The sequence below is a fragment of the Aulonocara stuartgranti genome (assembly GCF_965226115.1).
Source record: "Aulonocara stuartgranti genome assembly, chromosome: 3".
NCBI classification, from domain to species: Eukaryota; Metazoa; Chordata; class Actinopteri; order Cichliformes; family Cichlidae; genus Aulonocara; species Aulonocara stuartgranti.
In genome coordinates, this window is record NC_138941.1 from 66,061,938 (window position 1) to 66,079,955 (window position 18,018).

At 40.7% G+C, this 18,018-nt stretch overlaps 1 protein-coding gene and 1 long non-coding RNA gene across 4 annotated transcripts; one reads left to right on the plus strand and one right to left on the minus strand.

Annotated features, from left to right (window-relative positions):
- Positions 1–464: 464 nt before the first annotated feature.
- LOC309694176 (uncharacterized protein) lies at positions 465–3,013 on the plus strand. 3 transcript variants are annotated; one of them, XM_082514021.1, is made up of 6 exons: positions 465–879; positions 1,142–1,270; positions 1,477–1,670; positions 2,167–2,314; positions 2,410–2,614; positions 2,697–3,013. In XM_082514021.1, the coding sequence occupies exons 1-6, from the start codon at positions 670–672 to the stop codon at positions 2,999–3,001; spliced, it is 1,191 nt and encodes a 396-aa protein (XP_082370147.1). In that variant the 5' UTR covers positions 465–669; the 3' UTR covers positions 3,002–3,013. The 3 variants fall into 3 exon arrangements, 1 of the variants encoding a protein (XP_082370147.1); XR_014272812.1 differs by lacking the exons at positions 1,142–1,270; positions 1,477–1,670; positions 2,697–3,013 and having other exon boundaries at positions 807–879; positions 2,167–2,526; XR_014272813.1 differs by lacking the exons at positions 465–879; positions 1,477–1,670; positions 2,697–3,013 and having other exon boundaries at positions 891–1,270; positions 2,167–2,526.
- Positions 3,014–4,161: 1,148 nt separating this feature from the next.
- On the minus strand, positions 4,162–5,870 carry LOC309696355. The gene is made up of 4 exons (XR_014273438.1): positions 5,448–5,870; positions 4,876–5,138; positions 4,490–4,680; positions 4,162–4,356 (listed from the first exon to the last, which is right to left on the minus strand). It is a non-coding gene; the product is annotated as an uncharacterized lncRNA (long non-coding RNA).
- Between the last annotated feature and the right edge of the window lie 12,148 nt (positions 5,871–18,018).

The window sequence follows — 18,018 nt, forward strand, 5'->3', positions numbered from 1 at the left end:
TAAATATTTTAAAAAGGAATGGACTTCATATTTAGACTTTAATGACACTCCCGGAATATCTGCTTCTGTTCTATGGGAAGCAGGGAAAGCTGTGATGAGAGGTAAAATAATTTCTTTCTCATCACACAAAAAGAAAGAAGAAAACAAAAATATTCAGGAATTAGAAAAAACCATCAAATCACTAGAAGAAGCCTACGCGTGCAACCAAGATCAGGAAACATTGAACAAAATATGCAAGACAAAACTAGAATTAAATGAAACTATTAATAAAAAAACACAATTCCTTATACAAAGACTTCGCTTGCAGAATTTTGAACACAGTAACAAATCAGGTCGATTTCTAGCTAACCAGTTAAAAATAAATAAAGAAAAAACAACTATATGTGCTGGGTCCGTGTACTTTTCGGTATTTGAAGTTTCGTTTCAGAAAGTATAATTTAAAAAAGAAAATGAGACACTTATTTAATTCTCAACTTAAAAAGCTAAAATGAAAAACGTAAAACAATTGTTTTTTTCATTTTGTCCTTTCGCACATCAGAAACGAAAAACCCAAGAAAAAAGAACGAGAAAGGGCCCTTTATTTATTTTGTCTGAACCGGAAGTTTTAGTAGGTCAACAACCTGTACAAGTGATGCGCAAACTTATGGCAAACACTGTAGTGTGGACATCATGACGTTGGAAAAATACTCAGACGTGATCATGGAGATGGCAAAACAAGGCCTGTCATCGGAAATTATATCAGAGCGTCTGTCATATGAACACGGGGAAGTGAGAGGATTTTCTGCGAGAAATGTTAGAAAGTTTTGTGCTGAGCAAATCACTAGCTGTCGACTCTCGGACACACGGTTGGAGCTTGAGGTGACACAAGCTATAAATGAGGTAAGGTACTTTCTTCCTTCACCTTATGACTGTGTATGGTTGTCTTAACTGGGTTGTAAGGGGGTTAGTCTAGACTGTGTGCGCGCGCCCGCGCGTTTTAGCGTCTTGCGGGTGGTGGGTAACGTTAGTTATTTTAAAGATGTCTCTCACTGGTATTTGTACAGTTAATTAGCACAATACTTTAGCTTTACACATTTGCTTTCAGAATAAGCTACTTTACATTTGTTGTTCTAGTAGTAGCATGATCTTTTATTTTAAACAGGTGGGCCCAACATATGGCCGCAAAATGATGAAGGGCTATCTGTCCACAAAAGGGGTACATGCTGCAGAGGGACGAATTGGGTCAATTTTAAGAGAGGTGCATCAACCTTATCATGAAGCAAGACGCCAGGTAGCCTATGTTATTTAATCTTCCACTAGAACTGTATTCCAATGTTCTTTGTCATATTTGTGATATACATCATGTAATGGTAGGGCCTAATTCTGTTTAACAGATGTACGCCCTGCTTTAACAGTTACTTGACTCTTCCTCAAACGTATGATCAAATCTGCCTTTATCCAGTCAGCTGTCATTTATTTTTGTGATTTTTTTGTAAGGGAGCTCGGAATCTTAATCCCACACCGTACCATGCTGAATGCATGGGGCACAAGGTTCACCTGGACCAAAACGAGAAACTTGTAATGTTTGGAGTCACCCATGTTTTAGCTGTAGATGGATTCAGTAAAAAGATTGTGAGTCATTCCACAATGCCAATCAAAAACAACTTGAGCATCTATGAATATGTTTTCAGGTAATACAACCTCTCAAACCATTTATTTCATCTTAAGTGTTTTGATGGACATGTTAGTCATATTGGACATGAGCTGCACCCAAATTTACAATATTTGAATTTAAATTAGACATGCAACAGATGGGTCTGGTTATGTTCCTGAATATAATATATTAAGAACTTACCAAACATTTTGATCAACATTTTCTATTAATGTAAAAATAAATAAAATGGAATTGCACATGAATCATTTAACTACTTTATTGCAATTAATCAGTGTTCATTTATGAATGGAACAAGGTTCTTGGATTTCCACATATCTTTCAATTGTTCTGACATACATCTAAAGTCTGAGCATGACAGTGACATTGCAAAGAAACTTAAGAAATATATGTTGTCCTACTACAACTAAAATATTACCCAAAAAAAACATGAATGAATACATTCAAAATAATAACACCTTTGCTGGTCTTAAAGCAAAATAGTTAATAAATGTTCTTTATTTTTCCTGTACCAGACCTGCAGTGATCACCTATGGTATGTGGGACCAGGTGCGAGTAGACCATGGAAAGGAATTTTATTTAACACTGTTCATGCAAGAGATGCTGTCACATCATCGCTTCAATCAGGAGAGACTGCCTTATTTACAGACCTCATCCACAAGAGTAAGATTTAAGTACCATTAACATCAGCTGAAATTCTTATACTATTACGTGTACTACTACGTACATTTAAGACATGTTTCTTTTAACTCTTTTAGAACCACACAGTTGAAAGGATTTGGCCTGAAATCAACAACCGTGTCAACTACCCACTAAAAACTGCCCTACTCCAGCTGATGGACCAGGAGGAGATAGATATGGAGGATAACCTTGTGCGATACTGTGTGTCCAATCTAACCTGTCAGCTGTGTAACATTGGTCTTGCAAGTGTGGTAGAATCATGGAATGCTCATAGAATCCCAGGTAAAAAAAAAAAAAAAAAAAAAAGTCAGATTGCTTACAACCCTGATAATGAACATTTAAACACCTCCTCTATTTTTTACAGGAAAAGGCATACCAAATCACTTTGCAGAACATGGGTGTAAAAGAAGAATTTCTCCAGAGCTCTTGCCAAATGCACTTGAAGCAGCAGACCTTTACAGGCAGCACTTGGGATCTGCACTCAAAGAATATTCGACTTTTGGAGTTGATCCCTTCACAACCGAACAGGACAAACTTAGAACAGAGAGTCATTTTGCAGAAAAATATCCTGATATTTCACATTTGTTTTTTAGAGCCGTAAATGGTGACTTTATGCCATACAAAGAAGCTCTGCTCTGTCTCATAAACATAACTCAGAGAAATGTATGAACCACTGCATCTGTAAACTGTACAGAACAGACAAAAAAAAAATCAACTGACTGTAAACATTTGTGTGTACACACTACATTACTCCTCTGCAAAAAAAGATTTCAATACAGAAAATGCAGCTGTTAGACCAGTAATTTGTAGAACTCCGTTGTTACTCTCCCTGCATTTTGCACAGTGCTGTGATGTCTCTTGCCACTGTTCCACACATGTCTTGCAGCCAATAATGCTTCTGCAGCACAGTGAGAACACTGGATCCTCAATGATGTCTGCAAAAGTAAATCAGATAAGTGAGACTGTTATCCATTTATGTTGAATTTAGTTCAAACTATAGGTTCAAAGTCAGTCTTGACATAAATTTACAGACAGCATGCAGAATATTTTTGGTTATTCTGTAATTCCTCTTGTTCACGCTGTTCTGAGAAAGTCCCTGTCTATATTTTTGTCTATAATTGATGAGGGGCAAAATCAGTACATTTTCTCAATTAGCAAGCAAGAAAAATGAAAAAGTTACAGGTACTTGATTCAATATATGCAACTACAGTCCCATTTTAAATGTGAACTTTTTAGTTTTACATTACTGTGAACAGTGTACCGTCACCCATACTGACATTGTAATCAATTTGAAAAGCTATACTTTCATAGTCAAGATTGCAAGGAGAACCCAAATTAAATGTGCATGTAAACTTTTGAATGTTATGTTACAGTAGACCTGCATCTTGATTGTCTGTGCCTAAGTATTTAAATGGACACTGCTGAATAAAGAGCCTATGTTTGGTAAAAAAATGTTTGTCCAAAGTAATGATTGAATGTGGTTTGACATTGTTTTAATTGTAATTAAAATGTTAGTGTAGATGTAATGTATTTACTAAGCAACATTTGAACATACTCATACAAACCACGCAGCTAAATCCCTCCTTGAGTGTCTGCAGCTTGGGGGTTGTGACTTTCTGGGCAACTGCAAGATCAGTGAGCTCTTTGATTGCTGCTGTGACAGCTGGCAGACTTTGAGATGCCAACACCAACTCTTCTATTTTGTCACTCACTTCTCCCAAACTGGCACTGTCATCATCTTTACCGCTGCTACAAATAAAAATGGATAATCAGATGTCAAAGCTACTTACTGGCTTAAAGAAACATCACATCACTTACTGATAGATGATGATTTATGTAGTGATGTCTTACTGCTATTATAGGATTTAAATCAAATTAATTCTTCTATATTGATGTTCATCCTATAGTATATACATATTTATTCACATACCTCAGTTTCTTCCTCTTTGTTCCCTGGAGGCAATTAAAGTCTTGTTCAGGCACAGCAAGAATTTTTCGTGCATTTTGTCTCCAGTACTGTGACCCTACAGATGAAAAACAAAACCAAAGAAACCTGTTTAGAAGCCAATACCATATTACCCAATAAATATTACAAAGAGTCTGGTAAGACATGTCTCTCCATAAGATATGGGCTTTAGCTGTAATATTATGGCTCACCTGTTGTGCCCTCCGACTCCAGAATTGCATTGCCCTGTGCATCTGTCAAAATTATTGGGTTGTAATTACCAATGGCATCTTGCACTTTTCCTACTATCCCTTGAAGCGTAGCCTCAGACTCCAGGAATCGTACAACCACCATTCTATTGGGAATCAACCTCCCACCAACTACATCTGCAAAGTACACTGATCTGTAAAACAAAACATAATAATTTTACATATCTTGTAAAAGACAGCAGGCCACAAATCCATTCAGTGATTGCTATAGGCAAATTGTACTAAAACAGCTTTGCTATTCTTAACAATTCAACTATCCATGCACCTTATGTTTCTTTTTATTTTGCCTGTTCTGTAATTTAATATTCAAGAACACAGACTCATCCTACCTCTGAAATGTTTTGGAGGACATAGGGGAACTTGAAGTAGCCTGCTGTGAACGTGAAGGTGCAGACGCTGCCACAGCTGGTGCTCGCATAAATGCAAAACGCTGCCCGCTGGAACCTGCTGTTGGAATTGACTCCATGTCTTCTCCGTGGACTTCATAGTGACCTCTGGGTGTAAGGTCTAATGCGCTGAAAACACCAGAGACCGCACCGGGGAACATAGCCACGTTTGAATCATCCGTGATGTACAGAGTATGCGCGGATACCTGTTTAAGAAAAGTTTCCGTAAATCACGTTGCTCTGCTAACGTGTTACTCCTGTGCACACGGTTAATAGGCTCTAAAGGCTTACTTATTAGCTAGTAGCCGGTAAAAGTCAATGAATAACTATTTACACATTAGCACATGTGCACAATTCACATATTAGCACAATGAAGACGGCTAGACATAGTATTAGTAAAAGTAGGCCTACATGAAATCACCAAATGTTAACGTTAGCCGTTCCGCAGTAAGGAAGAACAATAACGTTCATAAAAAAACTGCTGAAAGCAAAGTTTGCGAAGTTTACATATCTACCTGAAAGATGCGACCCAGTTTTTCTGCAGTCATGTCTTCGTCCCGGAGTGTCACTCTCTTAGTTTTCCTAAAAACAACGTAATGGTCCATTCTCTGTTTATTCCAGTGTAACTTTAAGGCCGTCGATCTCTTGTGTGGGGGACGGTGTGCGCGCGCCATAAAAAAACGCGCAGAAGAAGTACTTCCCGTTTCAGACATTGAAAATGCGTCTATTTTTTTGTTTTTGCGCTAGTATACTTTCATTATTTGAATCACGAAGAAATCCAAAAAAGCACGTCTAATTTTAAGTGTATGACGGCTATTTGTTACCACCGAATGAAAAAACAAGTTATTTTCGCCCATTTTATTCTTTATCAAAAATTTAAAAAATGAAAATTCTTTTAAATATCGTTTTTTCGTTTTGGTTTCTGAAACAAAACTTCAAATACCGAAAAGTACACGGACCGTGCTGCTAAAGATTTATCGGGGAACACAATATATGACCCTGGAAGAATAAACAACACTTTTAGGGATTTCTATGAAACTTTATACTCACCACAAATAAACCCATCTAAAAATGAAATTGATCGGTTTCTTGACGTAACTCTCCCAAAATTACTAGACAGTCAAGCAATGGAACTGGATTCCCCACTGACGGCAAGTGAATTCCAGGAAGCCCTGATAAGTATGCCCAATAATAAGGCTCCAGGTCCAGACGGCTTCCCTGCAGAATTCTACAAAGAATTCTGGACAATTCTGGCACCAGTATTCCACGGAATGTTGCAGGAAATCGAGGAAAATGGCAGACTACCACCAAATATGAATTCTGCCAACATTAGTCTCCTGCTAAAACCAGGCAAAGACCCTTTATTTCCCTCAAGCTATCGTCCAATTTCTCTTTTAAATGTAGACCTTAAAATAATCTGCAAAGCTCTCTCAAAGAGATTAGAGAAAATGACCCCCCTCTTAATTCATCCTGACCAAACTGGTTTCATAAAAGGTCGGCACTCCTCAACAAACACTCGTAGATTACTTAATTTAATAGACTACTCATACAATAAAAACGTTGAAACCATAATATTATCTCTAGATGCAGAAAAAGCATTTGACAGAGTTAACTGGAAATTTTTATTCGCAACTTTACACAAATTTGGTTTTGGAAACTCATTTATAAACTGGATAAGAATATTATACAATTCCCCAACAGCTCGTATCAGAACAAATGACCAGACATCCTCCAGCTTCTGTCTCCTGAGGGGCACCAGGCAGGGATGCCCACTCTCCCCTTCACTTTTTGCAATTTTTATCGAACCTCTAGCAGCAGCATTTAGACAGGCTACAACAATTAAGGGCATAAAATGTAAGAACATAGAACATAAAATCAGTCTCTATGTGGATGATGTGTTGCTTTTTCTGCAAAACACACAAACCAACCTCTCTGAGGTAATTACTCTAATAAACTGGTTTTCAAGAGTTTCAGATTATTCAATTAACTGGCCAAAATCTACAGTTCTCCCCATTAACTGCTCCTTCCATAATTCTTCCTCTGCCCCACTGCAATCCGGAAATATTAAATATTTAGGTATTAATGTTTCTCCTAAGCTTCCAGACTTAACTAAATTAAATCACATCCCACTTCTAAAGAAAGTAGAAGGCGATCTGACTAGATGGCAATCTTTACCCATATCACTCATGGGAAGGGTCGCCACTATAAAAATGATGATCTTGCCAAAAATAAATTACTTATTTTTGATGATCCCTAACAAACCATCACAAGATTGGTTCAGATCTCTGGATTCATATATTTCCAAATTCCTTTGGAAAGATAAACCCCCGCATATCAGCTTAAAAACGCTACAAAGAACCAAGGATAGAGGAGGATTAGATCTGCCTAATTTTCACCAATACTTCTTAGCCAACAGGCTTCAGTTCATCTCAGAATGGTCAAAACATACCTTCCTAGATGAGCCCTGGCTAGATGTTGAACAGGCACTATGCAAGGATCTAGAGATTTCAGACCTACCATTTATTAGCTCAAACATCAAAAGACATGAATGCTTTAAAAGTATCAACATCAGCTTTTCTCTGACAGCATGGTGGGAGTTTCTAAAAATAACGGAGTCTTCACTAATCCCATGCAAACGTACACCTATCTGGAATAACCCTGACATATTACAAAACAATAATATGATTAATTTCCCAGAATGGAGTTGTAAAGGAATTAAATACTTAGAACATATATTAGAGGGAACAGAATTTATCCCATTTGACAGACTAGTTGCACAATATGGGATCAACAAGACAAGGTTTTTAGAATATCAACAAATTAAATCCATAATAAAAAAGAAATTTAACCTCAGTCAAGTTGAATTACAAACACCACCAAGTGCGGCACATTTCCTTACTCTTAAATCCCCCAAATTATTATCTAAAATATACAGAACACTTTCTAAATTAGATGAATCAATATCCCTTCCTATTGCAAAGTGGGAAGCAGATTTATCAGTCAGTTTAGACCAAAACTTCTGGTCTCAGGTATGCTTAAAAACTTTTAAATTGATTAGAAATCCCAGTCTGCAATTAATACAATACAAAATACTACATAGAGTGCACTATACAGGTCATCGGGTGTTCAAGATGGGCTTTACATCTTCCAACAACTGCTCACACTGTCAAAGCAATACACCAGACAATTACATTCACGCTCTTTGGTTCTGTCCACCAGTGCAGAAGTTTTGGCACGAGATATGTGAAGACTTATCAAAGTGTCTGAAATGTAACATTCCAACTTCCCCCTTAAAAAAAATAAAAAAATAAAAAAATAAAGGTTATCTTATCTTATCTTATCTTAGTGTGTTTGTTGGGCAGCTTAGATGATGTCACTTCAGAAAAGAATATCGCCCATATGGTTTTCACTGCCCTATGCATAGCCAAGAAAACTGTCCTCATGAACTGGAAAAATAAAAACAATCTTAATTCTAACCAATATAGAAATTATCTATTAGATTACATTAGTTTTGATACAGCCTCGGCCACCACATCAGATCAATTGCTCTGGGCTCCTTTTATCAGCTCCATCACCTAGTGGGGGTGGGGGGTCATAGTTTGGTCCCGCCTTCAATGTTGTGATTGGTGTGGGGGCAGGGACAGGCTTAGGGCGTCGGGGGGTTCCCCGGAGGCATCTTCCTTGGGGGGCTCAACCCGGGGTAGCGGTCATGTCTGGTTGGGGGCTCTTTTCTGACTATTTCCTCGTGGCTGCGTGCAGCGGGGCTAGGGGAGGGTCTGTGATGATGGACGTGGGTTACTGACCTGGTAGCCTGTCTGCCCCTGGGTGGGTCCGGGATGGGCGTGAGGGTCTGGGGGTGCTCCATCTCTGGGCCGGGGCCCTGGCTGGGCCTCAGGGCCTTGGGTCCTGGTTTGTGTGTTGCCGGGGTTGTGGGCGGGTGGGTGCATGGGGGCCCATCCCTGGCGCAGGGTGCCGCCGGTGTGTCAGGCCGCCTGTGGGGCTCTTCAACCAGTGGGGGAGATTGTCACACCTTGCAGGAGCTTTCCTCCCCTCAGGAACTCTCTGCAGGAGGGGGAGATACAGGAGAGGTGGAGGAAGATCTCAGCCTGGGCGTCTATTGTCTCATGTAGTCTGGAAGACGAGTGGATGGTGGGGTGGGTGCAGTTTTCTCTGTGGTGGGATTGGGTGGAGTGTCCCGGGCTCTGTGGGGCCGGGGGGCGCTGCTGCGCTGGGCCCCGGTCTGGATGGGCCTGGGCCCCCTTTTCCCTGGCGGGTCGCGGAGTATGGGAGTGCCTACTGGGGTCAGCGGGGGAGCTGGCCCCAGGGAGGGGTCACCTGCCCCTCCCTTCCTTCCCTCCCTATCTCCAGCTGCCTCCCTCCTCCCGCTCCACCACAACCACCCACACATGCAGGGCCTTGGAGTAGGGGTATGTCACCAGGGTGCAGAGGAGGCTACCCCCCCCCCCCCCCCCCCCCCCCCCGTCCCCGTCCCCTTCTGGCTGCCTCTGCCTCAATTTTATCCCACAACTTAGACATTCACATTACTCACACCCTCATTACACATACATATAGGATCTTGGGGGTGGGAACAATACACGGAGTCCAAGTTACCATCAGGGTGTACACCTCACCCCTGGCATCGTTGCCCACCTCTCAATTTTAAATACACGTAGACATTGAGGGCTAACAGGAGGGACTATGCGCTTACCTGCTGCTCTCTGGCAGGTAGCTCCATGCCCTCCTGGGTTTTAATTGCACCTTAGAACACACATGCATCAACACTACAATGAGCGGGTGGAGGGAGGTTTGGAGTCTTCTCTCACCCCCGTTCTCTGTGGCCTGCTGGAGCGGGGGGGCTAGGAGGAGTTGGCCGTCCGGCTGCGGTCTGGGGTGTGGGGCCTCCCTGCTGCTGCGGAGTCGGGGCGGTCTGCCTCTCCCCACCGCAGGGAAAAGGGTAACACCACCTGGGTCTGGGTGCAGTTCCCCCCTCCAGGGGCAAGGGTACCTAGACCCGGTTTGTAGAGTACACTTGGGGAGTGTGATCGTGTGTACAGCGTCTCTTTATGTCTGTCTCCACGTCGGTTGAGTGTGAAGTGCACATGAGAGCATGAGGGTGGGAATGGATGTTTGTGTCTGTGTGTGCCTGTATGTCTGTGTCTATATGTCAGGTTGGGTATCAGACGCCACCTCTCTGGGGACATCTCAGGCCCTCCAAGGTTTGGAGGCCTATCTCCACCCACCACCACTTCCCCTGCCGGTGGCGGACTCCCTCAGGTGTCGGTGCGTTGGTGGTTCTTTGTATCTGGGGGTGGGCGTCCGGGTACACACCGGCTGACTCCTTGGCGGCCGCTTATTGGGGCTCGCTCGGGCCATTTCGGAGGTGGGGTGCCCCCGGCCTCTCGGCCTGGGGCTCGGTCACTCAGGCACAGCTGGCTGCCGGCGGAGCTCACGGGCGCGTCACTACAACTCCCCCTGGCTTCTGCTCCGCGGCTGCTGAATGAGCCCTCATCTGGGACTCTCCTTAGCTCTTACTGGGACAGTGGCGCGGCTGCCCCTCTGTGGGTCTTCCTTGGTCTCTTGTGTTCTGGGGGCCTCTGGATGTCTGGAGTTTTGATCTCCTCCATACCTGCTTGATACCATAGAGGACAGGGCTGTGGCTCCCCACACTCCCTAGCAGATCATTACATGGAGAAACCTTTGGAATGCAAGCATGCTGATCCACACAGGTATGCACACAGGTGTACACATGGGTATTCACAGACGCGGACTACAGCTTTCTTGGCTGCTGCCTCAAAGCACATTGTGCGCTGTCTATCTTGCGTGTTGCACAATATCGTTTATTATTTAGTAAATATTGATATCTATGACTAGCTAGTTTATTGTGATGGTGCTTTTTTTTTCTATTATTATGTTGCTCTTTGTTGTTTGCTGTCTCCTCTGTTTTTTTTTTCTCCATACAGGTGACCCAGGAGTTTTTTTTTTTTTTTTCTCTCTTCCCCCCCCTTCTCACCGTCTCTTCTCCCCTTTGGTTTTCTTTCTTTCTCTCCCCCTCTTTCTTTCATTCTTTCCCCCTGTCCTATCCCACAGTTATGTCTGTCCCGTTTGCAACTGAAAATAAAATAAATTCATAATTATAATAAAGGTCAATCAAATGGACCAATATGGCAAGGCCATGATGATCCACTTGGTAAAATAAATCCGCTTGGCATCTTTCTTGGCCTCAAGACAACAATTCTGATGGCTATAGATCCAAACGGGACAAAAAAAAAAATGTAGTGTAAGAATATATTAATACTGCAGTAATTTAAATGTTTTTTCATTATACAGAGACTGATTCAGCTGCAGTTGACGCAGCAGTGAGAAATGAAGACTTCACTTAAACAACCATCAGAACAAGGAGGCCCAGACCTTCCAAGGGGGCATTCATAGTCAATATCAAGTATATAAACAGAAAGACTGAACGTCAATTCATTTTGTCTTTTTTAAAGTCCTGCATGTAAAACCAAGCAGCAACTTCCTGTTGTTTACAGTTAAAGCTGATGAGGCTTCTCACTGCAGTGTGTTCTGGTTTGGCTAATAATAGTGTTCATGCCGTGACGATAAGTTTTCTTTGTGCTTTGTGGTGAAGTGCACCAGTTTGCATTAAAAGAAAATACTGTAGCAGCTTTGTGGCGTTTGCCTTCTTTTTCATTCAAACACCCCAGCTGTTTCTGGTCAACAACTTTCATACAGCACAGGTGTTAAGACGTGGAAAATAAAATGAAAATCTCAAGTGTATAATACTATTAGCGTTGTCAGTGAAGTAATTTATGTGTTTTTTTGTGCAGACATTGATGCAGCTGCACAGGGGGAACTGACATTAGTTACGAACTAATAACCATCATGCCAAAGAGGACCAGAGGTACAGCTGCTCTTTGTCTTTAACTCTCAACAGAGCTAGCTGTAGGAGTTGCTTCTTAAGAAGGCTATTAAACCACTATTAACCATGTGAGTCATCCCATGCGCCTAGGTGTGAAAAAAGCATGGGTCATTATCACGACAGGTTTTAGGTGAAACCACTGTGGGACCTTGCTTCTTCTCCTCACTTCTCATTGGCTCCATTTTGAGAGGCGCCACCGTCGCTAAGCAGCATATCAAAGACAGTAGATTCGTGCAAATTAATCACATAGTGAGTGGTTTATGTTTATGCATGTTGGAGGTATTTCCCCTTCAACATGCATGTGATCAGTGTTGTGGTCAGTAATGAAAAACTGTGATTTTAAAAAGTTATTACACATATTACACAGAATACTTTTTTAAAGTAATGGAGTACGTTACTTAACTACACCCAGGAGAAAGACATTTGTTATAATACTCTGCGTTATTTTCATGTTACTCTGAAAAATAATCCAAAAAACACTGTCTCATAATTATCAATTAATAATATAAACAAACAGGCTACAGCTCCCACACACCAACACAAATATGAACTGTGTGTGTTTGTGTTCAGACTTTAAACCCAAGTCAGATGTCGTCTACTCTTCACTGAAGTAGTCCACCAGTCCAACCACTGATGTCCAGCTGCTGGTCTTTAACTGGTCCTCCCAGCACTTCACACCAGATGACATCCACATGTTCAATGTATATATTGTTTTTTGTTAACATCACAGATATTTATATTTAATTTATGTTTGACTTATGTGTCTCTGCCAGATGAATAAACTTTTGTTCTCCTTACTGCAGCGAGGGTGTTTCAGTCTCTGACTAAAGGAGCTGCTCAGCCCACTCACATACTCATGCAGTGGGTGATGTGGGTTGTTCATGATGGATGTCAGCTTTACCAACATCCTCCTCTCGCCAACCACCTCCACAGACTCCAGGGGACATCCCAGCACAGAGCTAGACCTCCGCACCAGTTTGTCAATCCTGCTCCTGTCCCTGTCCGTGCATCCACTGGTGGAGGTGGAGTCCACTCCACAGGTGGAGTCCACTCTGGCCCTTCTTGTCTGTATTTGTAGTCCAGTTTATTGTTGAGGTGAACACCCAGGTACTTATCAGAGTCCACTATCTCAATGTCTTTCCCTTGGATGTTCACCGGTGTTGTAGGGGGTGACTTCCTCCTGAAGTCTATGATCATCTCCTTTGTCTTGCCGGCATTGATTTGGAGTACGTTGGTCTCACACCAGCCAACAAAGTCACTGATGACCCCCCTGTATTCCTGATCATTCCCATCTGATATGCATCCAATGATGGCTGTATGATCTGAGAACTTCTGTAGACAGCAAGTCTGAAGTGTAAAGGCTGAACAGGAAAGGTGAGAGAGCCCTGTGGTGCCCCCGTGCTGCAGATTACCACCTCGGACACACATGGAGCCTCACATACTGTGGTCTGTTAGTAAGGTCCATGGTCAGCTGTTTGCCTACTCCAGCTCCCTCCAGCTTCCCTCTCAGTAGTGCAGGTTGGATGGTGTTGAAGCACTGGAGAAGTCAAAAAACATGATCCTCACAGTGCTTTCTGCTGTGTTTTACTTGCATCTATTTGAAAGACTGAGTGTAAACACAAAAAAATATTGTATTTTATGTGCTGGAATGTGCAGAAAATAGGTTTAAATGTTAAACAAATTTCTTCCAGTCAGAGAATGTTGCATATAATTAAATTGTTGCTTGATGCATAAAGTTAAAAGATTAAAACTAATAAAACAAGTTTTAAAAAGAGACGTTTCCATTTGATTACATTTTATATGATGGTTTATGTAGAAAAAGTAGAATTGGGCTGAAAGATCTATCGCTTTATTACCCATTCAGGTTGTAAATCGTGTTTTTAAAAAGTAACTAAGTAATTAATTACTTTTCAAAATAAGTAATCATTAAACTGACGGGATTACTTTTTGAGTGAAGTAATCAGTAATTAGTTACTGATTACTTTTTTCAAGTAACTTGACCAACACTGGGTATAAGCTTGCTAAATTTGAGTTTCAGCTTTGTTATGATTAGAAACTCAACTTTGGGGGCAATTCTGACTGGCCCCCTCCTCGACTCAGAGATGGTCTTTCGCTTCTTAATGTAAATGGCCTCCTTGACTCAGCGCTCAAACCTACGTCTCAACTGTTCTGATACTCCTGACATATAAGGGAAACCTGCAGTCAGCTGACACTGAAGAAGTCACTTGGATGAGTGATGAAAAAATTCTCACACTGAAAATGCTACGTACAGATGAACTGAATGAACTTTTTGGCATTTTCTTACCTGGATAATTTAGCATTTAGACGTGTGAGTTAATATAAAATGTGAATCGTAGTGTTCCAGTCAGTCTGACATGGATTTGTTCATCAACCAAACTACAGATCACTGAGTACAGAGGACATTTTATTTTCTAATCTGATTCTATTTATAATAGTGAATATCAACTTAAAGTAGTACTTGCTTGTAGTGGTGCAACGGATCAAAAGTCTCACTGTTCGGATCGGATCAAATTTTTTTGTCACGGATCGGATCAATTTTCGGATCAGCAGAAAAAAAGAAGACAAAAATTTAACTCGCCATTTACTTATTTAAGTATTTTTTGCCTACTAAAAACATTCAACTCAAGACTCATTACACGCAATTATATAAAAACAAATTAACATGCAATATATAGCAGTACAGGGCTTTCTATCTACTACTCCGCTGTGATATAACGAGCGGTCACGGTCACGTAGCTTTCCGTTGCCCTGGAGGTCCACCCATTTGTAGTTAGGACAGTTCAGCCATTACTTTAAACTTTTCCTGCTCATACATGCTTGCGATCTTGTCACTGAAGTGGACGCGTAACAGGATGTAGTGCGTCATGGCGTAGCTCAAGCACATCCATCATAGTTTAAACTAGTTAACAGAGATTTGCCGCGTTAAAGCAGTTACGGCATTAACGTCATTTTAACGAGATTTACGCTGACAGCACTAGTTACCGCGGATCACCCGTGCTTGGGGCTGCACGGCATCAATGCGTCAACTAACGCGTTGACTAGTTTAAACCCCTTGTTTTGCACAACAGAATGCGGCCTCCCGAATGCTGCTAAACACCCCGTTAGCTTTAGTAACAGCTTTAGCCCGGTCGGACTGGGCAGCAAAGGGCTGCTTAAATACCGCAAACTCCTCTGCTCCTCCACTAGCGCTGGCCATAACTATCGCTTGACAGACTGACCACGCGCACCATACACATACTTTTTTCTTCTTTTTCGAATCTTCCGATCACGTGTGTGCCGAACCGTGGAGTGGGATTGGTTCGGATTACGGATCAACCGTGATCCGTTGCACCACTACTTGCTTGTATGTGTTTATGTAATTAGCTACAATGGCCTTAATTTACTGGTCTTGCCTTTTGTGTTTGTGTTGCAGTTTTAAGTGAGAGTGGACTTTCCAAATGTTTAGAAAAAAACAAAAAAAAACCAACAACAACTATAGCCTGGTTACATTCATGTCTTTAAATTGTTTGATCACACACAAAGGCTACTTCCTTCCACTGTGTTTCAATTAAAAGAAAAGCTGGTGCTCAGAGGAAGAGGGCGGGCTTTACTTGGTGTCAGTGCGAGAAATGAAAAAAAGCTCAAATGAGTGAGAAGGACGATGAAGGAAACATCTGTGCTGTGTCTGCTCTGTAAGTAGAATCTCTGTGTTTGTTTGAATTCTTGTACTTTGACTGTCTGCTCTCCTGATAACTGATGATGGACTATACTCAAAGTATAGTCAGTGGTGCACATAATCATAATGATCACTTTCAGTGCTGCTTTTATAAACAGCTCAAACTGTGGTAAAAGACCATGATGAGGCTCAACTGCATGGATACTTTCATGTCGTGAGAAATATTAATAAAAAGAAAATCCAAAGATAAAAAGAACAAGTGGTAGAAACTTGATGGATGAAATGGTTCATAAGGACTCCAGGTTTCCCCCAACATTCCAAATACATGTTAAGGTTAAGTCATTATTAATATTTATTTATGTTTTTACCATTTTTTTTGATTAAGTGTGAGAGATACAGATATTGACGGGGTCAGGTTATGTTAAAAAGCATAAATTGTTATACATTGTTCATTGGTTCAAAGGTACACCACACTTCTTTTTTTTTGCTTGTCTGTTCTGGTGTATTTTTCATTTGAACTGTTATTCTGCCAGAGTACTCATATTTACAAGACGGCAATGAACGCCCCATTGGTGTGTCAGAAAAGACTCTTTTGTACATATGTTCCTTGAAGGGGATTGGATCCGTTCTTTTCCACCGCAGCTGAGGGCTAGGAGTTGAAGAGAAGCTGCTGTATGTTTTTGTCAATGACCTGATTTTGGAAATAAAGCATATGAAGTGAGAAAGCAACTCCCATAGTCATCCCTGCCTTAAAGCTGCGACATAAGCATTGCACACTTTTTCAGTTCTTTGTTGCCCAAAACGTATGACTGGCACCAAAGTAAAAATAAGCAGATATAGAAGACACAAGTTTTTGGTTTGCGTGGACCTGTTCTTCATGTTCAGTTAAATCAACCTGAGTGTCATTTCTCTTCAGTTCTGATCTCACTGCTGAGCTGCACAACAAACCAAGGTTAGTAAAGGACATGCTGGATCACTGTCACAGGTGACACACTCACCTGTCTGTGTTTCTGCAGGTTTCAACATTCACAATGTGACAACAACTTAATGACTGTGTTTGCTTTATTTTAGAGAATCACACCACCACACCTCCACCTACATCCAACTCTGCTCCAACACTCTCTCCTCCTGTTGTCTTTGTGTTGTCATTTTTTACATCATCTACTCTTATGGTTCTGCTGGTGTTACTGGTGTTACTGGTGAGAAGATACATTGGTAGGAAACTTGAAGGTGAGATTCACACTGTCAGTTTTATATGTGGTTTTATTTTCCTGAATAATCTACTGTTATTATGAATAGATGTTTTTTTTATTTACATTCTCTGCACATGCAAATAATAATTGTTACAATACAATAAAATATAGAAATAAGTTTACAGCAAGTTTTTTCATAAATAAAATTCCATATTGAATTTTTACAGTAAATTGCACTAATTGCGCTGACATTTTGATCATTTCAGCTGATCATGACAAAGCTGAGGAAGATGACATTAAAGATGACATCACATACAGCGACATCAGAATATTACAGCGACAGTCAGTCGACCAAAGCAGAGGTAATATTGCTTCTTTTTCTAATTTGTCTTTTGGGGTCTGGGTTTTGTGGTTGTGAGATTTGAATGTCAGGAGAAGCTTTATTTTATAAAATGTGAACACTTCAGGAAAGTGTTGGTTTCTAGAACCAGAAGGGACTACATTTAGGAAAGTGCTACATAGCTTGACTTTTGCGCTAAATACATAGACTGTATGAGGGCATCACACAGGCACAGATAGATGCTAATTAGAGCTAATTAACATTAAAATATATCTTAGAATTTCACTCACTTTTTGTATGGTTTGTTAATACAGTGAAGGAAAACTTTAAATGCAGCAACATTTTTAGAATGTATTTCTTCATGACTGTGAAGACATGTTCGCTGACCTTAACCTCTCCAATATGCTGATTTTAGTTTAATGTTTAATTTTCCTGACTCCGAGTATGGTTGATTTTATAATAGACAAGAACATTATGGAGCATGCAAAAGGGGGCTCAAAGTGAACAAAAGTATTTTGTTGTAACAGGAAAATTAAAAGAATATGTTTTAATTGCTTCATTATTCAAAATAAATTAATCTCTGTATCTATTTTCAACTGTTTTAAAGTTTCATAAAGTTTAGTATTTGGTAGTTTGTGTAACATCCTGTCATGCTGACCAGATACATACATACATAGATCCTGAAGATGAGCTGTTGTATTTTCAGTAGATTTTTTTTAAATAAATGTCATCAGTGTTTTTAAATATTATATTTACATCCAAATTGTTTATTGTGTAAAAATTCTGAAACAGCAACCTCCCCCCCAAAAAACAAAACAAAAACAAAACTATACAATAAGTTGTGCAGCTGCACTGCATGCACTGATGTCCTGTCGTTGTTTTACTGCACAGAGAGTGATTCAGCTCCGATCGATTCAGAAGTGAGAAGTGAAGGCATCACCTATGGAGAAATCATTGT